Source organism: Sparus aurata, chromosome 7, assembly GCF_900880675.1.
Source record: "Sparus aurata chromosome 7, fSpaAur1.1, whole genome shotgun sequence".
NCBI lineage: Eukaryota > Metazoa > Chordata > Actinopteri > Spariformes > Sparidae > Sparus > Sparus aurata.
Window position 1 is genome coordinate 20965912 of NC_044193.1, and position 17252 is coordinate 20983163.

Here is a 17252-nt window from a genome sequence, read left to right on the forward strand (position 1 = left end):
GATGTCTGTTTGTTTTGAAGCTGTTTTTTTTTTTTTTTTAGCTAGGCCTTCCTTGAAAAAGATTTCATAATCTCACCAGGATTTCCTGGTGAAAATATATGATAAAGAGGGAACAGTCAGAGCTGGGGATGCACAATGATATCGATTCTGCCGATGTAATGACGTTTTAATCCCACGCAAACCACTTATTAAGAAGTTTTCTTATTTAATTGTGAACGTGTGCATTTTTCCAAAAGCGCCTGCCATCCCGATAAGAGTAATCATAGTAAAATTACAATCAGGAGAGACAAGTGAATGAAGTAAAGATAATTGTTTATTATGACAGATGATATGTGATAATTAGGTCTTGCCAGAGAGTCGTTGGAGCTTAGACTCTACGGGGAGATTTTGTAATCGAGGGCCGTCTGCCCCGAGCAGCAGTGAGATAAATCCCCTCATGGAGTCCAGAAACTGGTGGTGGCGGTGGCTGATGATGACTCTGCTGAGACTGATGGGCTGATGGAATAATGAACCTAATGAATATGTGAAGACTTGGCAGTGATGGAGAGGTGAAGGCCAGGCATGACAGCAGCACGACTGAGCTAAAGACAGAGAGAGGAACAGACTAAAAAAGACAACAGCAAGATGATGATGATGATGATGTGGCTAACGGTGAAGGTGTGTGAGAACAGCTGACAGCTCCGTCGACAGCCCCAGACGATTAGTGACCATGCGTGAAATAAACGAATGAAGCGAGCAACAGAATGGTCGTGCTGACTGGACTTTTGCTAGAACTAGATGTTAATTCCCCCTACAGGAGAGACTTCCCAAAACACCCCTTGCCCTTTCTACTTCGCCACTGAGGGGTAGGGTATCGCAATACTTGTTGGGATAGATGGGTAGGGCGAGTTTTAAACCAGGGTATAACTCTGCTGTCTCATTCTCTTTTGATACTTTTCTGAAACAATCTCGTTTGCTGAGGCCTCTTCAGCCAACTAGCTCTCTGGCTAATGCTACATTGTTGGAGCTGATGTCCACAACATGACAGTACCATGTTTTGACATATGTCAATTACACTTTGATGGCATGTGACACCTGAATTCTTGAAGGGTTGTCCCATTTCATAGGAGGAGATATCGGCCACTAACCCTTGTAACTCTGTTCCAAGGGGCAAGGGCAGACTTGAAAAGCAGGGGCAGGGACAAAAATTTGAAATAGGATTGAGGCCTGATGTCCTCTCCAATGGGGTGGAGAAAATATGTGCATACATTTGTATCGACAGAAAATATTTGCATTACGACAAAATCCAATACCCTGCATCCCTAGTCAGAACGTCATTGTATTCACATGTATCCAGACGTACACTAATACTGTCTCTTCTTCCTCAGCAGTGGCATGGGAGCTCGGGACAAGCCTCTCTACCTCACTTGAAGTTGAAAGACCTCCAAATGTCAGACTCCAGGGAGCTTTCCAACATAACGTCATCGATGTATCAGCTTCTACACCATTTTGTTTTTCTTTTTTTTCTTTTTTTTTTTGTGACGGATTTCGAAAATCCCAAAGACTGCTACAGTAACTTCACCTATTTGCCAAGCACTTAAATCGGCCAGAAGCCTGAGGCACTTCTCTTGCTTTTTCTTTTTCTTTTTCTTTTTTCTTATCAGTGAACTTTCCCTTTTTTGCGGGGGCATTGAGCTTTAAGCTCATGCCAACATACTGGAAACGAAGACCAAAAAAAAAAAAAAGAAAAATGTCTTCTCATTTTGTTTTGAATTTTTTAAAGATGCTCTCTCCCCTCTTCACTCCATTACTCTGTGTTTGCCATGGACTGCCCTCATCGGGGAGATGAAATGCTCTAAGCATTCTCAAAGCAAAGGGGTCTTGTGTAGAAAAGCTAATGCAGGAAACTAAATTATAGTCACCTCAGCAGGGGTGAATGTACTCCATGACCAACTGAGTGAAAGCAAAGCAGAACATTTTAACGAAGATAGTCACGAACACATAAGACATTTGTAAATCATCCTTGCCCATATTAAAGGACTCCCCCATTTCCTTTCTTTCTCACAGAGTGATTGTAAATATCACCAAAATGGATCCCTCTTATGTGTGTATTTAGCTGCAGTCCCTTGCTTTCCTTTTTTTTTTCTTTTTAAAAGCATTCTTTTCGTTTGGTTATGTGATTTTCGTGCAGGCGGATTCAAGTGAGGGAATACACACACTAAAAGTTGTGTTGAAACTGTGTTCACTGGTCTTGTCTCTCTCCAAACAAGAGAGAGAGAAAAGACTGAAAAAGCGCTCCAGTTCCTCCTTAACCGGCGGAGCTCTGATAGAGAGTGTCGCTCTCGTCACACGGCCTCAGGACGTTACAGAACTGTAGAGGTCAAAGGTCGATACCTCTCCTTTTAGCTCCTCCTCCTCCTCTCGGTCAGTAAGGACCGCCCCCCCCCCCTTACACCTGTAAGCCCGCCCACCTCCCCTTTAGTCCCGACACCACTTGTACAGGTGAATAAAAAAAAAAGTTGCTAAATGTGAAATGTTACTAAAGAAAAAAAACATAACAGTGGGTTTTAAAGTTTTTGACTAGTTTTATTAGGTGTTTTAGAATTGTGTTGAACTCATCTTTATCATTTTTTGTGAAGAAAAAAAAATTCTTGAGGATATTTTGTTTTTGTTTTTGTTTTTTTTGTTTTTTTTTCACTGTAGCAGGATTTGCGTTTCGGAGGAACAGTCATCGGGGTAGATATTTTAATTTTGTGTATAAACCTGCCAAATGTACTTCTTTAATTTGTAAAGCCAGTGATGAGAGAACCCCATTTTGTTTTGTTGAATATCATGTTTTACAATATGGTCATTCTATTTAATTTGGTTGCAGGTTTCACATCTATTTATGAATGATATGAAGTAACATTTTGGCTTATTTTCATCAGGGTGCATTATTATATTATTATTATTATTATTATTATTATTATTATTATTACTGATCAAACACCATGATTATTAGAATAATAAATATTTTTTCAGAAATTGTTGTTGGTGCAATACTGCTGTACCGGCATTAGATTCATTTTGTGTCACCAATACTTCTTTTGTTTTCTTTTGTCTGTAATAAAATGTTTAAAGTGGAAAAACGGACGTGCATGTCTCGACTTATTTGGCTGTGCTTTACATTACTGAGTCACAACACATTCGTTAGTAATTAGACGAGCGGCTCCTGATAGCTGATAAACATAACTTTGCATTCCCCTGCACATGTCTGAGGTTAATTAGGAGAATTATCTTTGATGCTGAGGAAAAGTCGGCGTGGCCGCCGCTGCGTGGCTCATGAGGTGAGGAGTTTAGGCTTCCCGGCGTGCCTTCATTTAAAGAACTTTAACCTTCTCAATGTTTTTTCTCTCTTTTTCAAGAACATGATCAATATATAGTATATCTAGCAACACTTCTCTGCACGCTGGTCATGGTTTTTTTTTCTTTTTTCGTCAAGGTGTGATGATGAAACTCGGGAGTTGATGCAGCAGTGCATGGTCTTTCAGAGAAGTACCTGAGAAGAAAAAAAAATACTGCCTTTTACTTATGAATTTCACAGTTGGATTAAAGGTAGAATAGAAATGGAATCTATCATCCCTCCCCTCTCTCTCTCTCTCTCTCTCTCTCTCTCCCCCTCTCTCTCTCTCTCTCTTTCTCTACACATGGTGATGATGATGAGGCAGTGCCCCCTAGAGCTCATTCATAAAACTTACCACATTGGGTTTTTTTTCAGTGCCTCTACCCAGAGAGGAATGGGTTCATTACAATTAAACGACTTCACTCAGAGTGTTGGTGAAGGTGTAACTATAGTGTGTTTTAATGACGTGAATGAAGGACGTCGAAGTTCCTCACACTGCCGCCATTGCCATCGCAGAGCTGCCCTTGATCAAGGCTGTTATCCCGCACTTGTGTTTTGCTGGGCAGCTTCCAGATGTCTGCAAAAAGGAATAAAAGAGGACACCAATTTTGGCAGAATTAGCCCTCAAAATGTATTTAAAAGTTGAACAAAATGAGAAAAAAAAACTCAGGATGTTACATTTTTGAGCAGGAAATCCTTTAAATGTCACCAAAATGAGGTATATGATAAAGGAAGTCACACTGCACTTAGCTCTGAAGACAGAGGTTGATTTATATACAAGCACTGCTCGGGCTGATTACTGACAGAAGTAATGGTTGGAATGGATCCTTCCACTGTTATACCATCTCCCATTCATTTTCCTCTGTCTCCATCTGCTGGTGGATTCTAGTGCTGGTGGTGATTCAGGTTCCAACAAGAACATTTTCACCCCCTCCCAACACAACTCTGCATCATGTGTCTCAGAAATGTCAAACATTAGTTATGAAAGTGAGAAAGCAAAATAATACCATCATCTGTAGGATCTTAATTGTGATTATTCTCATTTTAAGGCTGCCCAACAGTGCAAACACCATTGAGACACCAAGCCCTATAATGATCCTTCAAGACTTTTTAGTCTATTTCTCTCTGTTATATGTCGTATTCCAGGGCCATTCTTGAAACAAATCAAGAATACTCTCGGGACAAGTGGATTTATTTCACCCCACAGGCAGAATTGTTCTTGTTTTAAAAAAAAAAAACAGATCACTAGAGAGCTCAGTACAAAAGAGTTAAATTATGTGTAAAGATTGATGTCAATGATGAGATTTTCTGCGAAGCTGAATCAATCTCACCTCGGTGAGTTATGTATGATTGAAGCTGCCCTCGGGTTGTTTCACAAAGCTGAAAGATTGCAAGGCAACTCTGAAAAATAACAAGTGCGATACATCTGTTTAAATTACATGCTGTATGTATGTTAAGGATTTCTCAAAATAAAACAGAACTTCAAAATGTTTTAATGTTATCTGACCTGCTGCTATCTGAAATCACCTCTCAGATCAGTTTGCTCACTACACCACATGTGCTGATTTATCATAGTACAAATGAAGTGGACTGGTGAAGTCCCTGTTTGATGCCCTCCCTTTTTAGCAGAAACACCCTTTACGTCACTTGTGCAATATTGGCTCCTTGCCTGTCCAATCTCCCATCACTAATATTGTCCACAGCAGCTTCGATACTGGTTTCATCAGTCGCCATCAGACCCTCTCATTTCCTCTTCAGACGGATATGAACTCTCCTGACAGCACAGGCATCAGCGGCATCATTGTCTGACAGCCAGCAAACAAGACGAGACAAACAAGAAAGGACAGAGCATTTCATACGGATCACTAACCGAACACTTGATGGCCGAGGTGATAACACAGTTGGACGACATTTTGAGGGAAAACTGTGCCTGTGAAACATCCTCATTTGGATAGAAGCTATCTTCTGGGGGATTGCTTGTTCTGTTTGAAGGTGTTATATGCAGAGCAGCTGGGCCTGGCCTTTTGTCACACGATCAGTCATTTTATGAAATATTTGTTTATTTTACACATTCCCTATATTCTTTAAATACACCAAAATAACCATAAAATTACAAAAAATAGACTTTTAATTTACAGGTCTAATGTAAATTAACATGATACATCTGTAACCATAACATTTCATTTAATTTTTTTCTTCAGTTTTTTTATTTAAAAATGTTAAATTCAAGTTTCATATTGTAATATAATTAATGGAATTATACAGATATGTGACGATCAACAATAAAAGAGGGAGTGGTTCTGCATACATTTACAAGACTTGTGTGGTTACAAACATTTGTTTGTTAAAGGTTGTTACTTTACTTTACTCTGAAGACACCAACTGACAGTGATGTGAAACATTGCTGATAGTATTGGAGTCAAAGACAGCCTGCCTTTCCCATCATGCATTCTGCTGAGCAGTTGAATTTTTGTAAAGCTGCGTTATGTTCCAAAATGCAAATGTTACTTCCAGGTAGTGTTTGTAATGTGCATTTTTAGACCATCGTGGCTTATACTGGCAATTGTTATTTTCGTGCTGTGTTGAAGTTTTTACCATTAGTGAGGCAGCTGTGATATTTATCAACAGCTGTAATCTCATTTTAAGGAAGAAGAAGTCTCATTATCACTATATGTGAAATAATTTAGCTCAATTGAAAGAAACAGATGTTACTATAGATAAGGTGGAGATAAGCACACATTAGTTGTGCAAATATAAAGTTTTCAGTGGTGTATATTAAATATTATTGTAAATATTATTGTATTGAATATCAATTTAACATACAAGATTGTTCACATTGAGTTGTGTAGTTAAACAGCCCTTTTCAGCAATTTTAAGCCAGATTTTTTTTGTATTATAACAGTGTCTGACCATATTGAAAGGTACTTTCATTGTTTGTATATCTGAAAATATCCATAAGTGAACATTAAAAGCAACAACAAGAATCTCATGTAAAATGAACGCTTAATCCTGTATTTTGATAAAAGATGCCTTAAAAAATTTAATTTTTTGTTACTTTACATTATTTTTGGCGCCCCCTGCTGCCAGAATATTCTTTTTTTTTTTCTTCTTTTTTTGATATTTAATATCGGGACACTTCTTCTACACGGTATTAAGAATTTACGCCCAGAGAAGGACGTCTTGTGTTGGCTTTGGCTTTACAAAAACACAAACAACCGGGCAAACTTTGAACAAAAATATATTTATTGTTACATGTACCTGCCATGGTCACTGACATATAACAGTTACAATAACTGACATCCGACGAAGGTACTTTCCATTTTTACGCTTAAAAATATGCTATCAGACTGTTTTATTTTATTCCATAACATTTCATCAGACAAATACCATGAAAGGTACTGCCTATCCATACATACAGTAATACATTCCCCACAGAATGTTGTGCAAAACATAAAATTTATGGCGGGGTCTGCAGAATTCATTTATCTTAATTCGCAATTATTAATACACTGTCTTTGAGACATGTGTTCAGATTTATTAAGATGGTCTCAGGCATTGTGCTGTTTGTTGTTGTGCCTGCAGCTATCTGTCAGCAGAAACTATCAAATCGCAAGTGTAAAAGGTGCATTATGTAAACGTTCATAAAAAGTTCTTTTTTCTTTTCCTTCTAAAATCTGCTTCAAACATAAGATTCTTTAGAAGTGCGTTTCCATTGTCGATCACTAAAGATGTGCTTCTCTCCCTTTACATGTAGATTATAATCCATGGTGGCATTTTTAAATCTGGGTTGATCATTGTCTATTGTGTTGTGATGATGGTCCAACTTCTATTAAGATGTAAAATGATGGTCAAAGAGTGCATGTGTTTCTCATAGGAGTGTTTTTTCTTTTTTTCCATCGCTCGGCTGTCTAAGATTGTGAGAAATTCTTAAAACTTTAGTTTACAGTTGATTTGTCCTGGACTGTCAGCAGAACAAGTAGAGGCTGAAAATCAACCAACCAACTGTTGATATTAAGGGGACTGTCTCTTTAGTCTGCAAAATCATGAAACTTTTCCCAAAGCACACAACCTTCATCCAGCTTTGTTTTCCTCAGAGACATTTTTCCTCTTCCATCTCGAGTACACTGGGAAAGTGCTTGCAGTAACTTTGGGAAAAAACTTCAATTATTAGATTTTAATGTTTTAAAAAAAAAAAAAAAAAAGCAAAGCAACGCTGACGTCAATAACTTTGTAACATTCATTCTGGTCTTATAGTGGCAATAAAACAAAACAACTGGAATATCAGCACTGACATGTCTGGCACAGATTATACAGTAGATGCACGCAATACAAAACACTAACACTACAATGAGTTTACTGAGTACAACCAGAATGACATCTATACAGGTCTTCAGTTTGTTATAGTAATGCCTCACAAACAGGTGCTGGTATCCGCTGTCATTTCATCATCACACATGGAGCGCTGACTGCGACATGATTTGATGTGAGAATGATACGATACAAGAAAACAGACCTGATTCACAGCGACACATCTTAAGGGAACATTACACACACTGTTTTATCTCACATTTGTGCTTTAAGATAGTGCTGTCGTCTCATTTTTACAAATGAATACAAAAAAATACACATATTTAAATCAATTGCTTAACATAAATATTAGTATGAGTATAATGTAACCAGTGTTATGATGAGTTAACCTCCTTCTCTTCCATCCCTGACCTTATTTATACACTGTGCAGTGAGTGTTTAATGAGGATGTGAGGTGATAACTGTAGCAGAGTTTAACTCACAGGTAGGTACTGTATACAGCGTTCATATTCCTTAAAACTGTCAACTATAATAAACTATATGAAGTTTGGTTGTTAGTGTTCATCAAAAAGTAAAGAAAGTAAAAAAAAATAATTAAAAAGCGTCTTGTCTCACTTAGCTACTCATTTGTACACTTCAGGCGAGCAAGACACTTGCATGTTCTAGGCCACTCAACTACATTGTGTGGCAGCTTCTGATCTTGTTTACAACTAATCATACTGCATGACTCTCCTTTTTATACCTAACTAACATGCAACATATATGCATGATCTAGCATTAAAGGAGATATAATTGTCAAAAAGATTTAGAATAAAATATCCCTTCATACTTTGCAAGCAAGAGCAACCCTTCATGTAAACCCTCCTTCGATAAGATTGCCAGGCCGCACTAATGAATACCAATTTGTGTCAGTTACCTGCCTGTTTAGTGTGGAGGCAAGTGGAAAAAATGGTGATCTATTTTTTAGGTGTGATCTTGATTGTTTTCTGTGTTTATGACTTAAATATGGAAGTCCATAAAGGCCATTGACGCAGTTACTTTCAATTACCTTTATCTTGAGATCGTCAGTTGAGATACTTTTTGATGTGACAGCGATTAAATTTGTGTAAACATCTCAGGAAAACAGAGGGACTTCATAAGGTTTGTAATCAGAACATACACGCTGCTCTGTGGCATGGGTCTGAGCGGTTTAAACCACAAGTGTATAAATTTTGGCTTTGGATTGGCTTTGTCGGTTTGGCACGGTTAGAAGTAGGCATGAGGGATCAGGGTTAGCCAATCAGAGGCATCGGTTAAAAGTTTTTTTTCACCTGATTTCATGGATGAAATTATTTTTTTCGAGATGAAAAAAAATAAATTATCCTTAAATTATTATGATGTTCTTAAGTCACAAACAAAGGAAAAACAATATTTCAATCAGACTCAGAAAAAAAAGATCAGCAGATCTATTTTTTTCTCACTTGGCGCTCAGTGTTTCCGTAGTAATTTAAAGTTTAACAAAAATAAATAAATAATAAAACTGTTGTAGCCAAATCGCAGGTGAATGAATGTAAACATGTCAAGAATGTTCAGACAAAAATATTGACTCAGTCGTGTTGGTCAGTGTGTCCGGCCTTATTCAGCCGCCCGCTGCTCCCTCTCCTCAGGAACCGACATGAAGATCTTCTGACAGAACATGGTGAAGATTTCTGAGGAGAAACAACTCATCGCGTTAGCCGTGTTTGTTTTCTTTTACTAGGCTGCTACAGGTCAAATGCTGTCAGATTTGTATCAAACATCTGATCGACACCTTGTTTGAGGTCGTCGCACTGGCTATGTAAACACGCTCCAGCAGGTATTCTCACATGAATCTCATAACAAACTGTAATGAATGCTTCTCCTGCTGCGCCTAAGCAAATAGAGAAAGACGCTATCAAAGAACAGAGATGTCTCACTCACCCAGCATCTTCTTGACCACATGGGGTTTCTTCCACTTGTAGCCCAGTAGGTACGCCGGGACGCCTGTGAGAATGATGCTGCTGCCTATCAGGCACTCAAACGGAGCTGCCCAGAAGGACACGACGATCATGAAGACACAGCCCAAAACAAAAGTCACGGGGATAAACAGAGGAATCTGCAGGATAAACGAAACAATAGATGTAAGTGTTTGATCCTAGAAAAGAGGATAGAATCACTGCATTATTACCGAACTGATATTCTGAAATGTCTTGAAAATGTATGTTAAGCAGGCTGTATTTTAATGCCAATACTTTTGTAGTGCTTTTGTTTAATACAGCATGACTTTGACTTGTAACAATATTTGCAGTACGGTTACATCCAAGTAAAAACCCCCAGTTATCGCAATAATGTGATTATATTGTTACATGGGCATTTGTTACATTTTAACAGGTCGTATTTTATTTCTTCTGTTAAAACATCCCTCAAAACGTTACAGATCGTTACAAGTACGTACAATGTTTTAGTAATTTAGTCTCTCAGCCAGTTGTATCACAAGCTAAGCGGAATACAGTGTTGCCTTGTCGGAGGATCTGAATTTAGATCTAAGAAATAGTCGAGCTGTCTGGTTTGATGAAAGGATTACTTGTTAGTGGTTCATTTTATAAAACAACTGGGCTGAGAGCACTCAGGCTCAAAGGAAAGATGAAAGACTCTGGTCAACCAAAGTAATATTCCCATGATGAAACAGAAACAAAGAGCCACTCCCTCCTGTTCTGGAAACACAGCATGGTTCCACTTCCAGCTAATAACAAGAGCAGTGATACAATGGCGCTTTCATTAAAAAATGAAGAAAGAAAATAAAAAATAGTGGATTCTCGATGAAATCAGAGGTTGTGTTGATGTCTTGGGCACACCAAGAACCTGGCTGAGGTTCAGGTAAAACAAGGGTCTTGCATCACTCTCTTCAGGAAACACTCCTCTAAGATAGATTTGTAAAACAACCTTTCAGACGTAGGGACTCTACCTTAATTGGCCTTCTGAGGTCAGGCTTGGTTAAGCGCATCCAGACCAGGCCAGCGATGGCCATCCCGACACACAGCCAGGTGAAGAAGCTAAAGAGGTTGATGACAGAGAAGATGTCCTGAGAGATGGCGTACAGCATGGACAGCAAACACTGAAACAAGGGAAAAGGAAGACAACATTGTATCAGTAAACAGCATATAAACACACACATTGCACTCATCAAATGTTTTCATAAACATGTTTTAAGAGTGATTCGATCCCACCTTGTTGGTTGTGAGTCTAATTTGACACAGAATGTCCAATGATGACCATTTATTTGACAGGAAACAAACTCTCATATCATTGCTATTAGTCACAGCTGATACTTACTGTGAAGATGAGGGATGGCACTGGTGTGAAGAGGTCTGTGTGGACCAATCCGAGAGCAGCAGGGAGCTGACCTTCTCGAGCTCCAGCGTAGAACAACCTAGAGGAGAGGAAGCTCAGTAGTTGGTATTCACTAATGAAATACTTGGCAATTTGTGAGTTTTTACCACATACAGTTTCTGACACCAATTTAATCTTCAAAAGAATATTATGCTCAAAGCAGTTTGGAAAACTTGTGAACATTCACCAAACACACATTCCCTTAGCTAATATCCAATAATATAAACTGCAAAAAAAAAAAAAACAACGTATGTCTGCTGCAAAATGCAATCAACAATTCAATTTTTTGTGCAAACACATACCGAGCCGAGGTGAACAGGGATCCGTTGACAGCTCCAAAGCAGGACAGTCCCACAAATACAGGAATCAGCCAGGCCATCACACCAAGATGGTACTCACCAAAACTCTGCCAAACAGCACAAAATGTATGAAGGCCGCTCAGAAAACAAAGTTGTAGCTGCGCTAACCTTATGAGAGACGCATGACACTCACCACGGCAACAGCCTCAGACTCAACCATCTCTTCGGGAGAGATGGTGGTGAAGTAGGCCAGGTTGGTGAGGACGTACACCACCGTCACTATAGGCATGGATATGATGATGGACAACGGCAGGTTCCTGTGGCGGGGAGAGGTCAGAGGTCATTTGAGGAAAGAACATTCAACATATTTTTCTACTCATATATGATTGTTTTTACTGCTTTTATGAGAACAGGAATTGTATCAGTCATGCTAGACTGTATATCAATTAAAAACATATATGCATCACATGCATTTTTGAGAATGTTAATATTTCAGGTTTTTGAGGCTGCTATTGTGTTAGATTGCATTTAATTGTAAGAGGTTTGTGTTACACTGTATATTGTGATTAGTCAGTTAATTGATCAAACAATCAAAAGAAAATGTACTGCTAACTATTTTGATAATCGTGTAATCTTTTCATTTATTTTTCAAGCTGAAATGTCAAATATCTTTTTAGAATCCAGCTTCATGTATGTCTGGACCGACCGCTTTTCTATGACATTTATGATAATAAATGAGTCTTTGGTTTTTGACTGTTTCATGGACAAAAGAAGCAAGTTGAAGATGTCACTTTGAGCTCTGGGAAATTGTGATGAGCATTTCATACAATTTTTGGATATTTTAAAGACTAATTGGCAGACTAATCAATGATGATAATAATAGTATTAATACAAATTTCATTTAATATAATATAAAATATAACCATTAGTTGCAGCCCTAAAACTGTACCTCCAAGCAATTAGCTCAGTCATGGATTGCTTGGATCAAACACTTACATCTGTCTGTACAATCCTCAAAACAACCATTATCATATTTAAGTCACCTTTCTGGATTGATCATCTCCTCGGTTACGTAGTTCAGGTAATTCCTACAAGAAGCACAATACAGAGCACAGCACTATGTTAGGGATTGGCTGGAGACTGTAATTATGCATTATGTATTCTAAAACAATAGAAAATAGTTAGCAGCTATGAATGAATCATTTCTACTTCTGGTATGTAATTATTTCAAAAAAGGTCACAAATGCCTCACCAGCCTCCAAAGGCAAAAAGACCACTGTACAGAGCCAACACGATATTGTCCACCCCCATCTTGCTGCCTTCAAACGACTTTTCCAGCGTCAGGTACGGCACATCGCCTGCACACACGGAAAGAAGAAGAAGAAGTTAATGAAAGCTTAAAATGAAGGGAAATGTTCCTCTCTCTCTCTGAAGTTATAGTGTGGCTTCATAAGACATTTAATTGATTCTCATTCAAGGGCTGCTGCCATTTCTTAATTCTGGTTTGAAGCCCAGTCTGTTGCTGCCTGCCCTTTTGACAGGCTTGACATTTTCTTGCCAGTCGGGATTCCATCTGAGCTTGTTGCCTCCAGGTGCATCTGCTTTGATGTACTGAAACACGATCAGATTATGTGCGGCTGACATTTAAAAATTAGCAGAAACATCTTCTGATAGATAAACCTCTATCTGCATACGTATACACACAGAAGCTAGTTCATCCAGTTTTTTATTAGCAAAAGAAACTGTCCAGTAGGATGTGTGTGTGTGTAAATAAAAAAGTGAGTGTGCTTAAAGTCTCTGTTCTGCTTGACTCTCTCCTCTACAGTACCTGTCTCTTTCAGATGGTAATGACTCTGCTTTCGTCTATTACACACACATTATTTTCTCACTCTGTCCTTCTCTGAAAGACCACAGTGTGACAACAGCCGGCAAGCTTCGCCGCCTAGTTGCCATGGTAACGCAGTGTGGAGCACAATGGTGAGGGGCGTGGCCTTGCAAAAAGAAAAAAAAATATGGGGGGAAGAGGAGCAGATGTAGCATGGAGCAAAGGAGGGCCACAATGTCTTCCCGCGCCGTTTTAATTTGAACGAGAGAGTCCATTCAGTTTTTTAATATCTGCTGTTATTAAAGATGGAGCTGATATTGCACATTTGAATCCACGTTCAGGGCGTCATTGTAAGGACCATGAGACATTTTTTGCAGCAATCATCAATGTTTCTCAAATTTTCTAATAATTCCCTCACATACAGATTCTTTAATCTCCTCTATACTGTGCGGACGAGTCATGTATGAAACCAATTATGCCATTCGGCTTCATACACCCACACAGGCACAGATGCACATGGTCGCACTCTTGCTCAGACTCAATCACATGGCTGCAGACAGACAAGCCTTGTGTTCAGACTCAGCAACTGTGCTAACAAACTGAAAGGAGGGCAGTCTGCTTGGTTGGGCTCATTAGTGTTAGTCAACAATTTGTTGATCATTAGAGACAAAAGAAATAGACCTGCCTTGTCAGAACTACTGACACACATAAAGACGGGACAATAATGGAGAGGACATTACTTTGTAATTTAAAAAAACTACAATTGGTAATGGGATTTGTTTTATTACACTTAATGCACCATGAGTGTGATAAACAACAATGAATACAAGCAGGAGATGGTTTAACACTGTACACAGGTGCATGCTGGGAAATATACTGTACACGTATCATGGGCAGCAAAGGCAGTAATACAAAAAATTCATGACTTACTATTTAAGTCGGTTTTAATACTGCTCAATTTAATACTGTTCAATTTAACTAATTTAACTTAACTTAATTTAACAGGAATTAGGTAAGATAATTTTACTATGAATATTCATAGTGACACATGTCTCATTACACACATTCACACATCAAAAAAGTACTGTCTTCCTTTCTCATTAAAGAAAAGCTTGTTTTCCATATATTTGGAAAATCGAGCAACAACACTTCACAAGAGACTTTCCTTAGTTCTTAGCTTGTCCTATTAGTCCACTTAGCACCAAGATGTGATCAGATGCTAGTATAATTATTGGAAATGACACCCAAAAGTGAAATAGACTGAAAAACAAATTGGGTAATTTGCTTTGTGAGTAACCTTTGTTGTGTTATAATTGCTGCTTTTTCTCTCTACAGATCCCGAAAAGGCCTGACTGACCATGAACAAAAGAAAAATAAAACCAACCTGGGTTTTTTCTAGCCATTGTGGCCTCTTTCTATCAGTCAGTGAGTAGGTGGGCCTTACCTGTGCCAATCTGGACGAAGCCGAAGAGGATGATGATGATCAGTGCCACCAATTTGGAGGCCGTGAACAAGTCCTGGACCTTTGTGGCTGCTCTCACGCTGATGCAGTTTACAAACGTCAGGGAGGCTACAGGAGACACACAAGAGAGTAGAATCAAGAATATGAGCATGTGAATTTGAATTCTTTGTCATCTGTAAAAAAGGACAACATTTCTACAGTTAGTCTTTGCAAGACAGCCAAACACCCCCACTCACTAAGACACAAGCAGGCGATGAGCTTGGCAGCACTGTCGGGCACAGAGCAGTTTGGGTAGAGAGGTTTCAGCAGGTAGGTGGCGAACACCAGAGACACAACATACTGCGATGACGGCCGGATGATGAGCATCTCAATCCACAGCTTTAAAAAAGCCGCCAGCTCGCCGTACACTTCCAGGATGTAAGTATAGTCTCCCCCAGACTTGGTAATGGTCGTGCCTAGCTCGGCGTAGCACAGGGCACCCATGGTTGAGATAACTCCGCAGGCAGACCACACGATCAGGGAGAGCCCAGCTGAGCCAGTCTCCTTGATCACACCTGTCGGAGTGACAAAAATGCCCGAGCCGATGATGGTGCCTATGATCATCCCCACACCGTTGAAGAGGGTGATGCTGCGTTTGAGTACGACCTTCTCCCCTTTGGCAGGCGAGCCATCTGTAGGGCTTGTGGCAGCGGATGCAGGGACCATGGGGCTGGATGGAGATGCTGGCTTATCTGCAATCAGACCATCTTGGTCTGGGTGTGCTTCAGCTGCTGGAGGAGAAAGGAGAACAGACAAGAGACATTTTCACATTTGAGGCATTTAGTGTTCATAAGTTTTGTTTGAAGTTTCTGTGCTGAGACAGTTTAGGCAGCAGTTAATTTACAAAACAGACAGGTCTTTTCTAGCATCGGTACACATGTCAGCAGGTGTCAGCTGTTGTCAAACAGGTTAAACGGGCTCATCGGGGTAATTTGAAAACCCGTTGCAGAAGAATGTTTGTTATCTGCCTAATTTTCAACGCCCTTTTTGAGTGTGACACAGATAACCTCAGTGTTTAAGAGGCTCACACGGTCTAATTTTGTGTGACATTTCCTCACCTGTCACCTCGGTCACCTGTCACACACACACGCAACCATAACAATACAAGGCGTCTCCATAGCCACATGTACTTTTGCATCAGGCAATGTTGCATCAGGGCACATGGCGGCATAACGCAGCTCTGCACCATGTGGTTATCTACAGGAGTGTGAGCACGCACTGTACCTACCCTCCATCTTCTCCAGGCTCGCCGCCTTGGCAACGCTCTCCCGGCTGCTCCGTGATTTCAGCTCCGGCTCAGCCATCTTCCTTCTTATTCTGGGTCCCCTTGTCTTGTCTTTTTCCTCCTGCCCCCCTTTTCCTTCCTCCCTTTATGTTCCCTTCCTCCCTCTGCCTGGATTTCCTCTCTCTGTCTCTCTCTCTCTCACACACACACAACCCACCCCCCCACCTCAACTCTCTCTCTCTCTCTAATCTCCCTCCCTGATTCGTCCTCTCTTATACACACACTCTCCTGCACACACTGCGTTCGTTACTCAGACTGGAATTCATCTGACCCTGATCCTCTCTCTGTCTCTCCCTCCTTCCCTCAGTCTCGCCAGGATACGGCAGGGAGGAGCTGAACCTTTGTGATGCTGCTGCTGCCTGAGCCTACGCCCACTCCACTCCAAATGAATGATGGGATGGCTCAGAGGAAGGGAAGTAGGTTACAGGCAGTCACCATTCGGAGGGGCCACCATGTGACGCTGTAATCTTTTTGTGTGCTACCTAATCCAGTAGCATACAGTATGTCAGTGTGTGTCTTTGTGAGCCTCATGTCAGATTGTATTAGCAGGGATGCTGTAAATCTAGAGCTCCCTCCAGTGGTGCCAACATGGAAAAACAAGTGCCTTTGTCCCTCCCATGTCAAGCAGAAAGGTGACACCACAGAGAAAATGGAGAAGCACTGGCCATATTCAGCAGGGACCATGCAGAATAATAGTAACTATAATATGTCTAATGTTATTCCTGTATTGCCTGATGGTTTTTTCACCATCTTGAATTGTTCAAACAGGACCAAACCTACACAGCACTATAATCATTTTTTTTTCTCCTTTTAAGAGCAAAATTAACTAGAAGTATAAATTGTGTTGATTTTCTGCACTGTTAAAAATCAAATTATTTTTATTTTTTTTTGGGGGGGGGATACTATACTTTAATTGAAATATTAAACATTGCAGTCTATTTTCATCACAAAATTGAGAAAACAGTTTCCAAGACTTCATAAGGAAAATGTTAATGAGGCTGTGACATTAGTCCCAGGAGGGTTTTCAGGCTCTATGAGCAAATTACAGCCTGTGACGTACCACTAGTTCGACGCTCATGGGCTGCACGTCACGTTTTCGACCACAAGATGGGGGCCTCAACACGTTTAACAAATCTCTCTCCGGCACTTCACTGTCAATTATTGCAGTTGAGTATAAAGGTAAATTCACAAGAAGGAGATGGTGTAAATAAAAAGCTGTCATTCTAGGCTCTAACAAACTGGTATTCCCTTTGTAAAACGACCACATCGTGTGTTCTCTAGTCCGT

General features: G+C 39.8%; 2 protein-coding genes across 4 annotated transcripts in view; one reads left to right on the plus strand and one right to left on the minus strand.

Annotated features, from left to right (window-relative positions):
• LOC115585414 (thymocyte selection-associated high mobility group box protein TOX-like) overlaps positions 1-3107 on the plus strand; it is an 89335-nt gene extending 86228 nt beyond the window's left edge. For both annotated transcript variants that reach the window (XM_030423760.1, XM_030423761.1), the window contains one exon: positions 1368-3107. In XM_030423760.1, the coding sequence (XP_030279620.1) occupies positions 1368-1410 (43 nt within the window). In that variant the 3' untranslated portion in view covers positions 1411-3107. The remainder of the gene's footprint in view (positions 1-1367) is intronic.
• A 3475-nt stretch (positions 3108-6582) lies between these two features.
• LOC115584723 (large neutral amino acids transporter small subunit 1-like) lies at positions 6583-16502 on the minus strand. Of its 2 annotated transcripts, none has more exons than XM_030422344.1 (11): positions 15910-16502; positions 14879-15409; positions 14625-14750; positions 12608-12713; positions 12399-12443; positions 11549-11672; positions 11359-11462; positions 11000-11096; positions 10632-10781; positions 9608-9782; positions 6583-9357 (listed from the first exon to the last, which is right to left on the minus strand). In XM_030422344.1, exons 1-11 carry the CDS (start codon positions 15983-15985, stop codon positions 9284-9286), a joined length of 1608 nt encoding a protein of 535 aa, XP_030278204.1. In that variant the 5' UTR covers positions 15986-16502; the 3' UTR covers positions 6583-9283. The 2 variants fall into 2 exon arrangements, with proteins under 2 accessions (XP_030278204.1, XP_030278202.1); XM_030422342.1 differs by having other exon boundaries at positions 14879-15412; positions 15910-16500.
• Positions 16503-17252: the final 750 nt, after the last annotated feature.

Bases quoted from the DNA above. Each gene is read 5' to 3' on its own strand.
- LOC115584723 (XM_030422342.1), bottom strand. From the start codon at position 15,985: ATGGCTGAGCCGGAGCTGAAATCACGGAGCAGCCGGGAGAGCGTTGCC. The intron at 12,444-12,607 runs GTGAGGCATTTG...TGCTTCTTGTAG, and splicing joins CTTTTTGCCTTTGGAGGCTG to GAATTACCTGAACTACGTAA. The intron at 11,097-11,358 runs GTATGTGTTTGC...CCTCTCCTCTAG, and splicing joins TCCCTGTTCACCTCGGCTCG to GTTGTTCTACGCTGGAGCTC.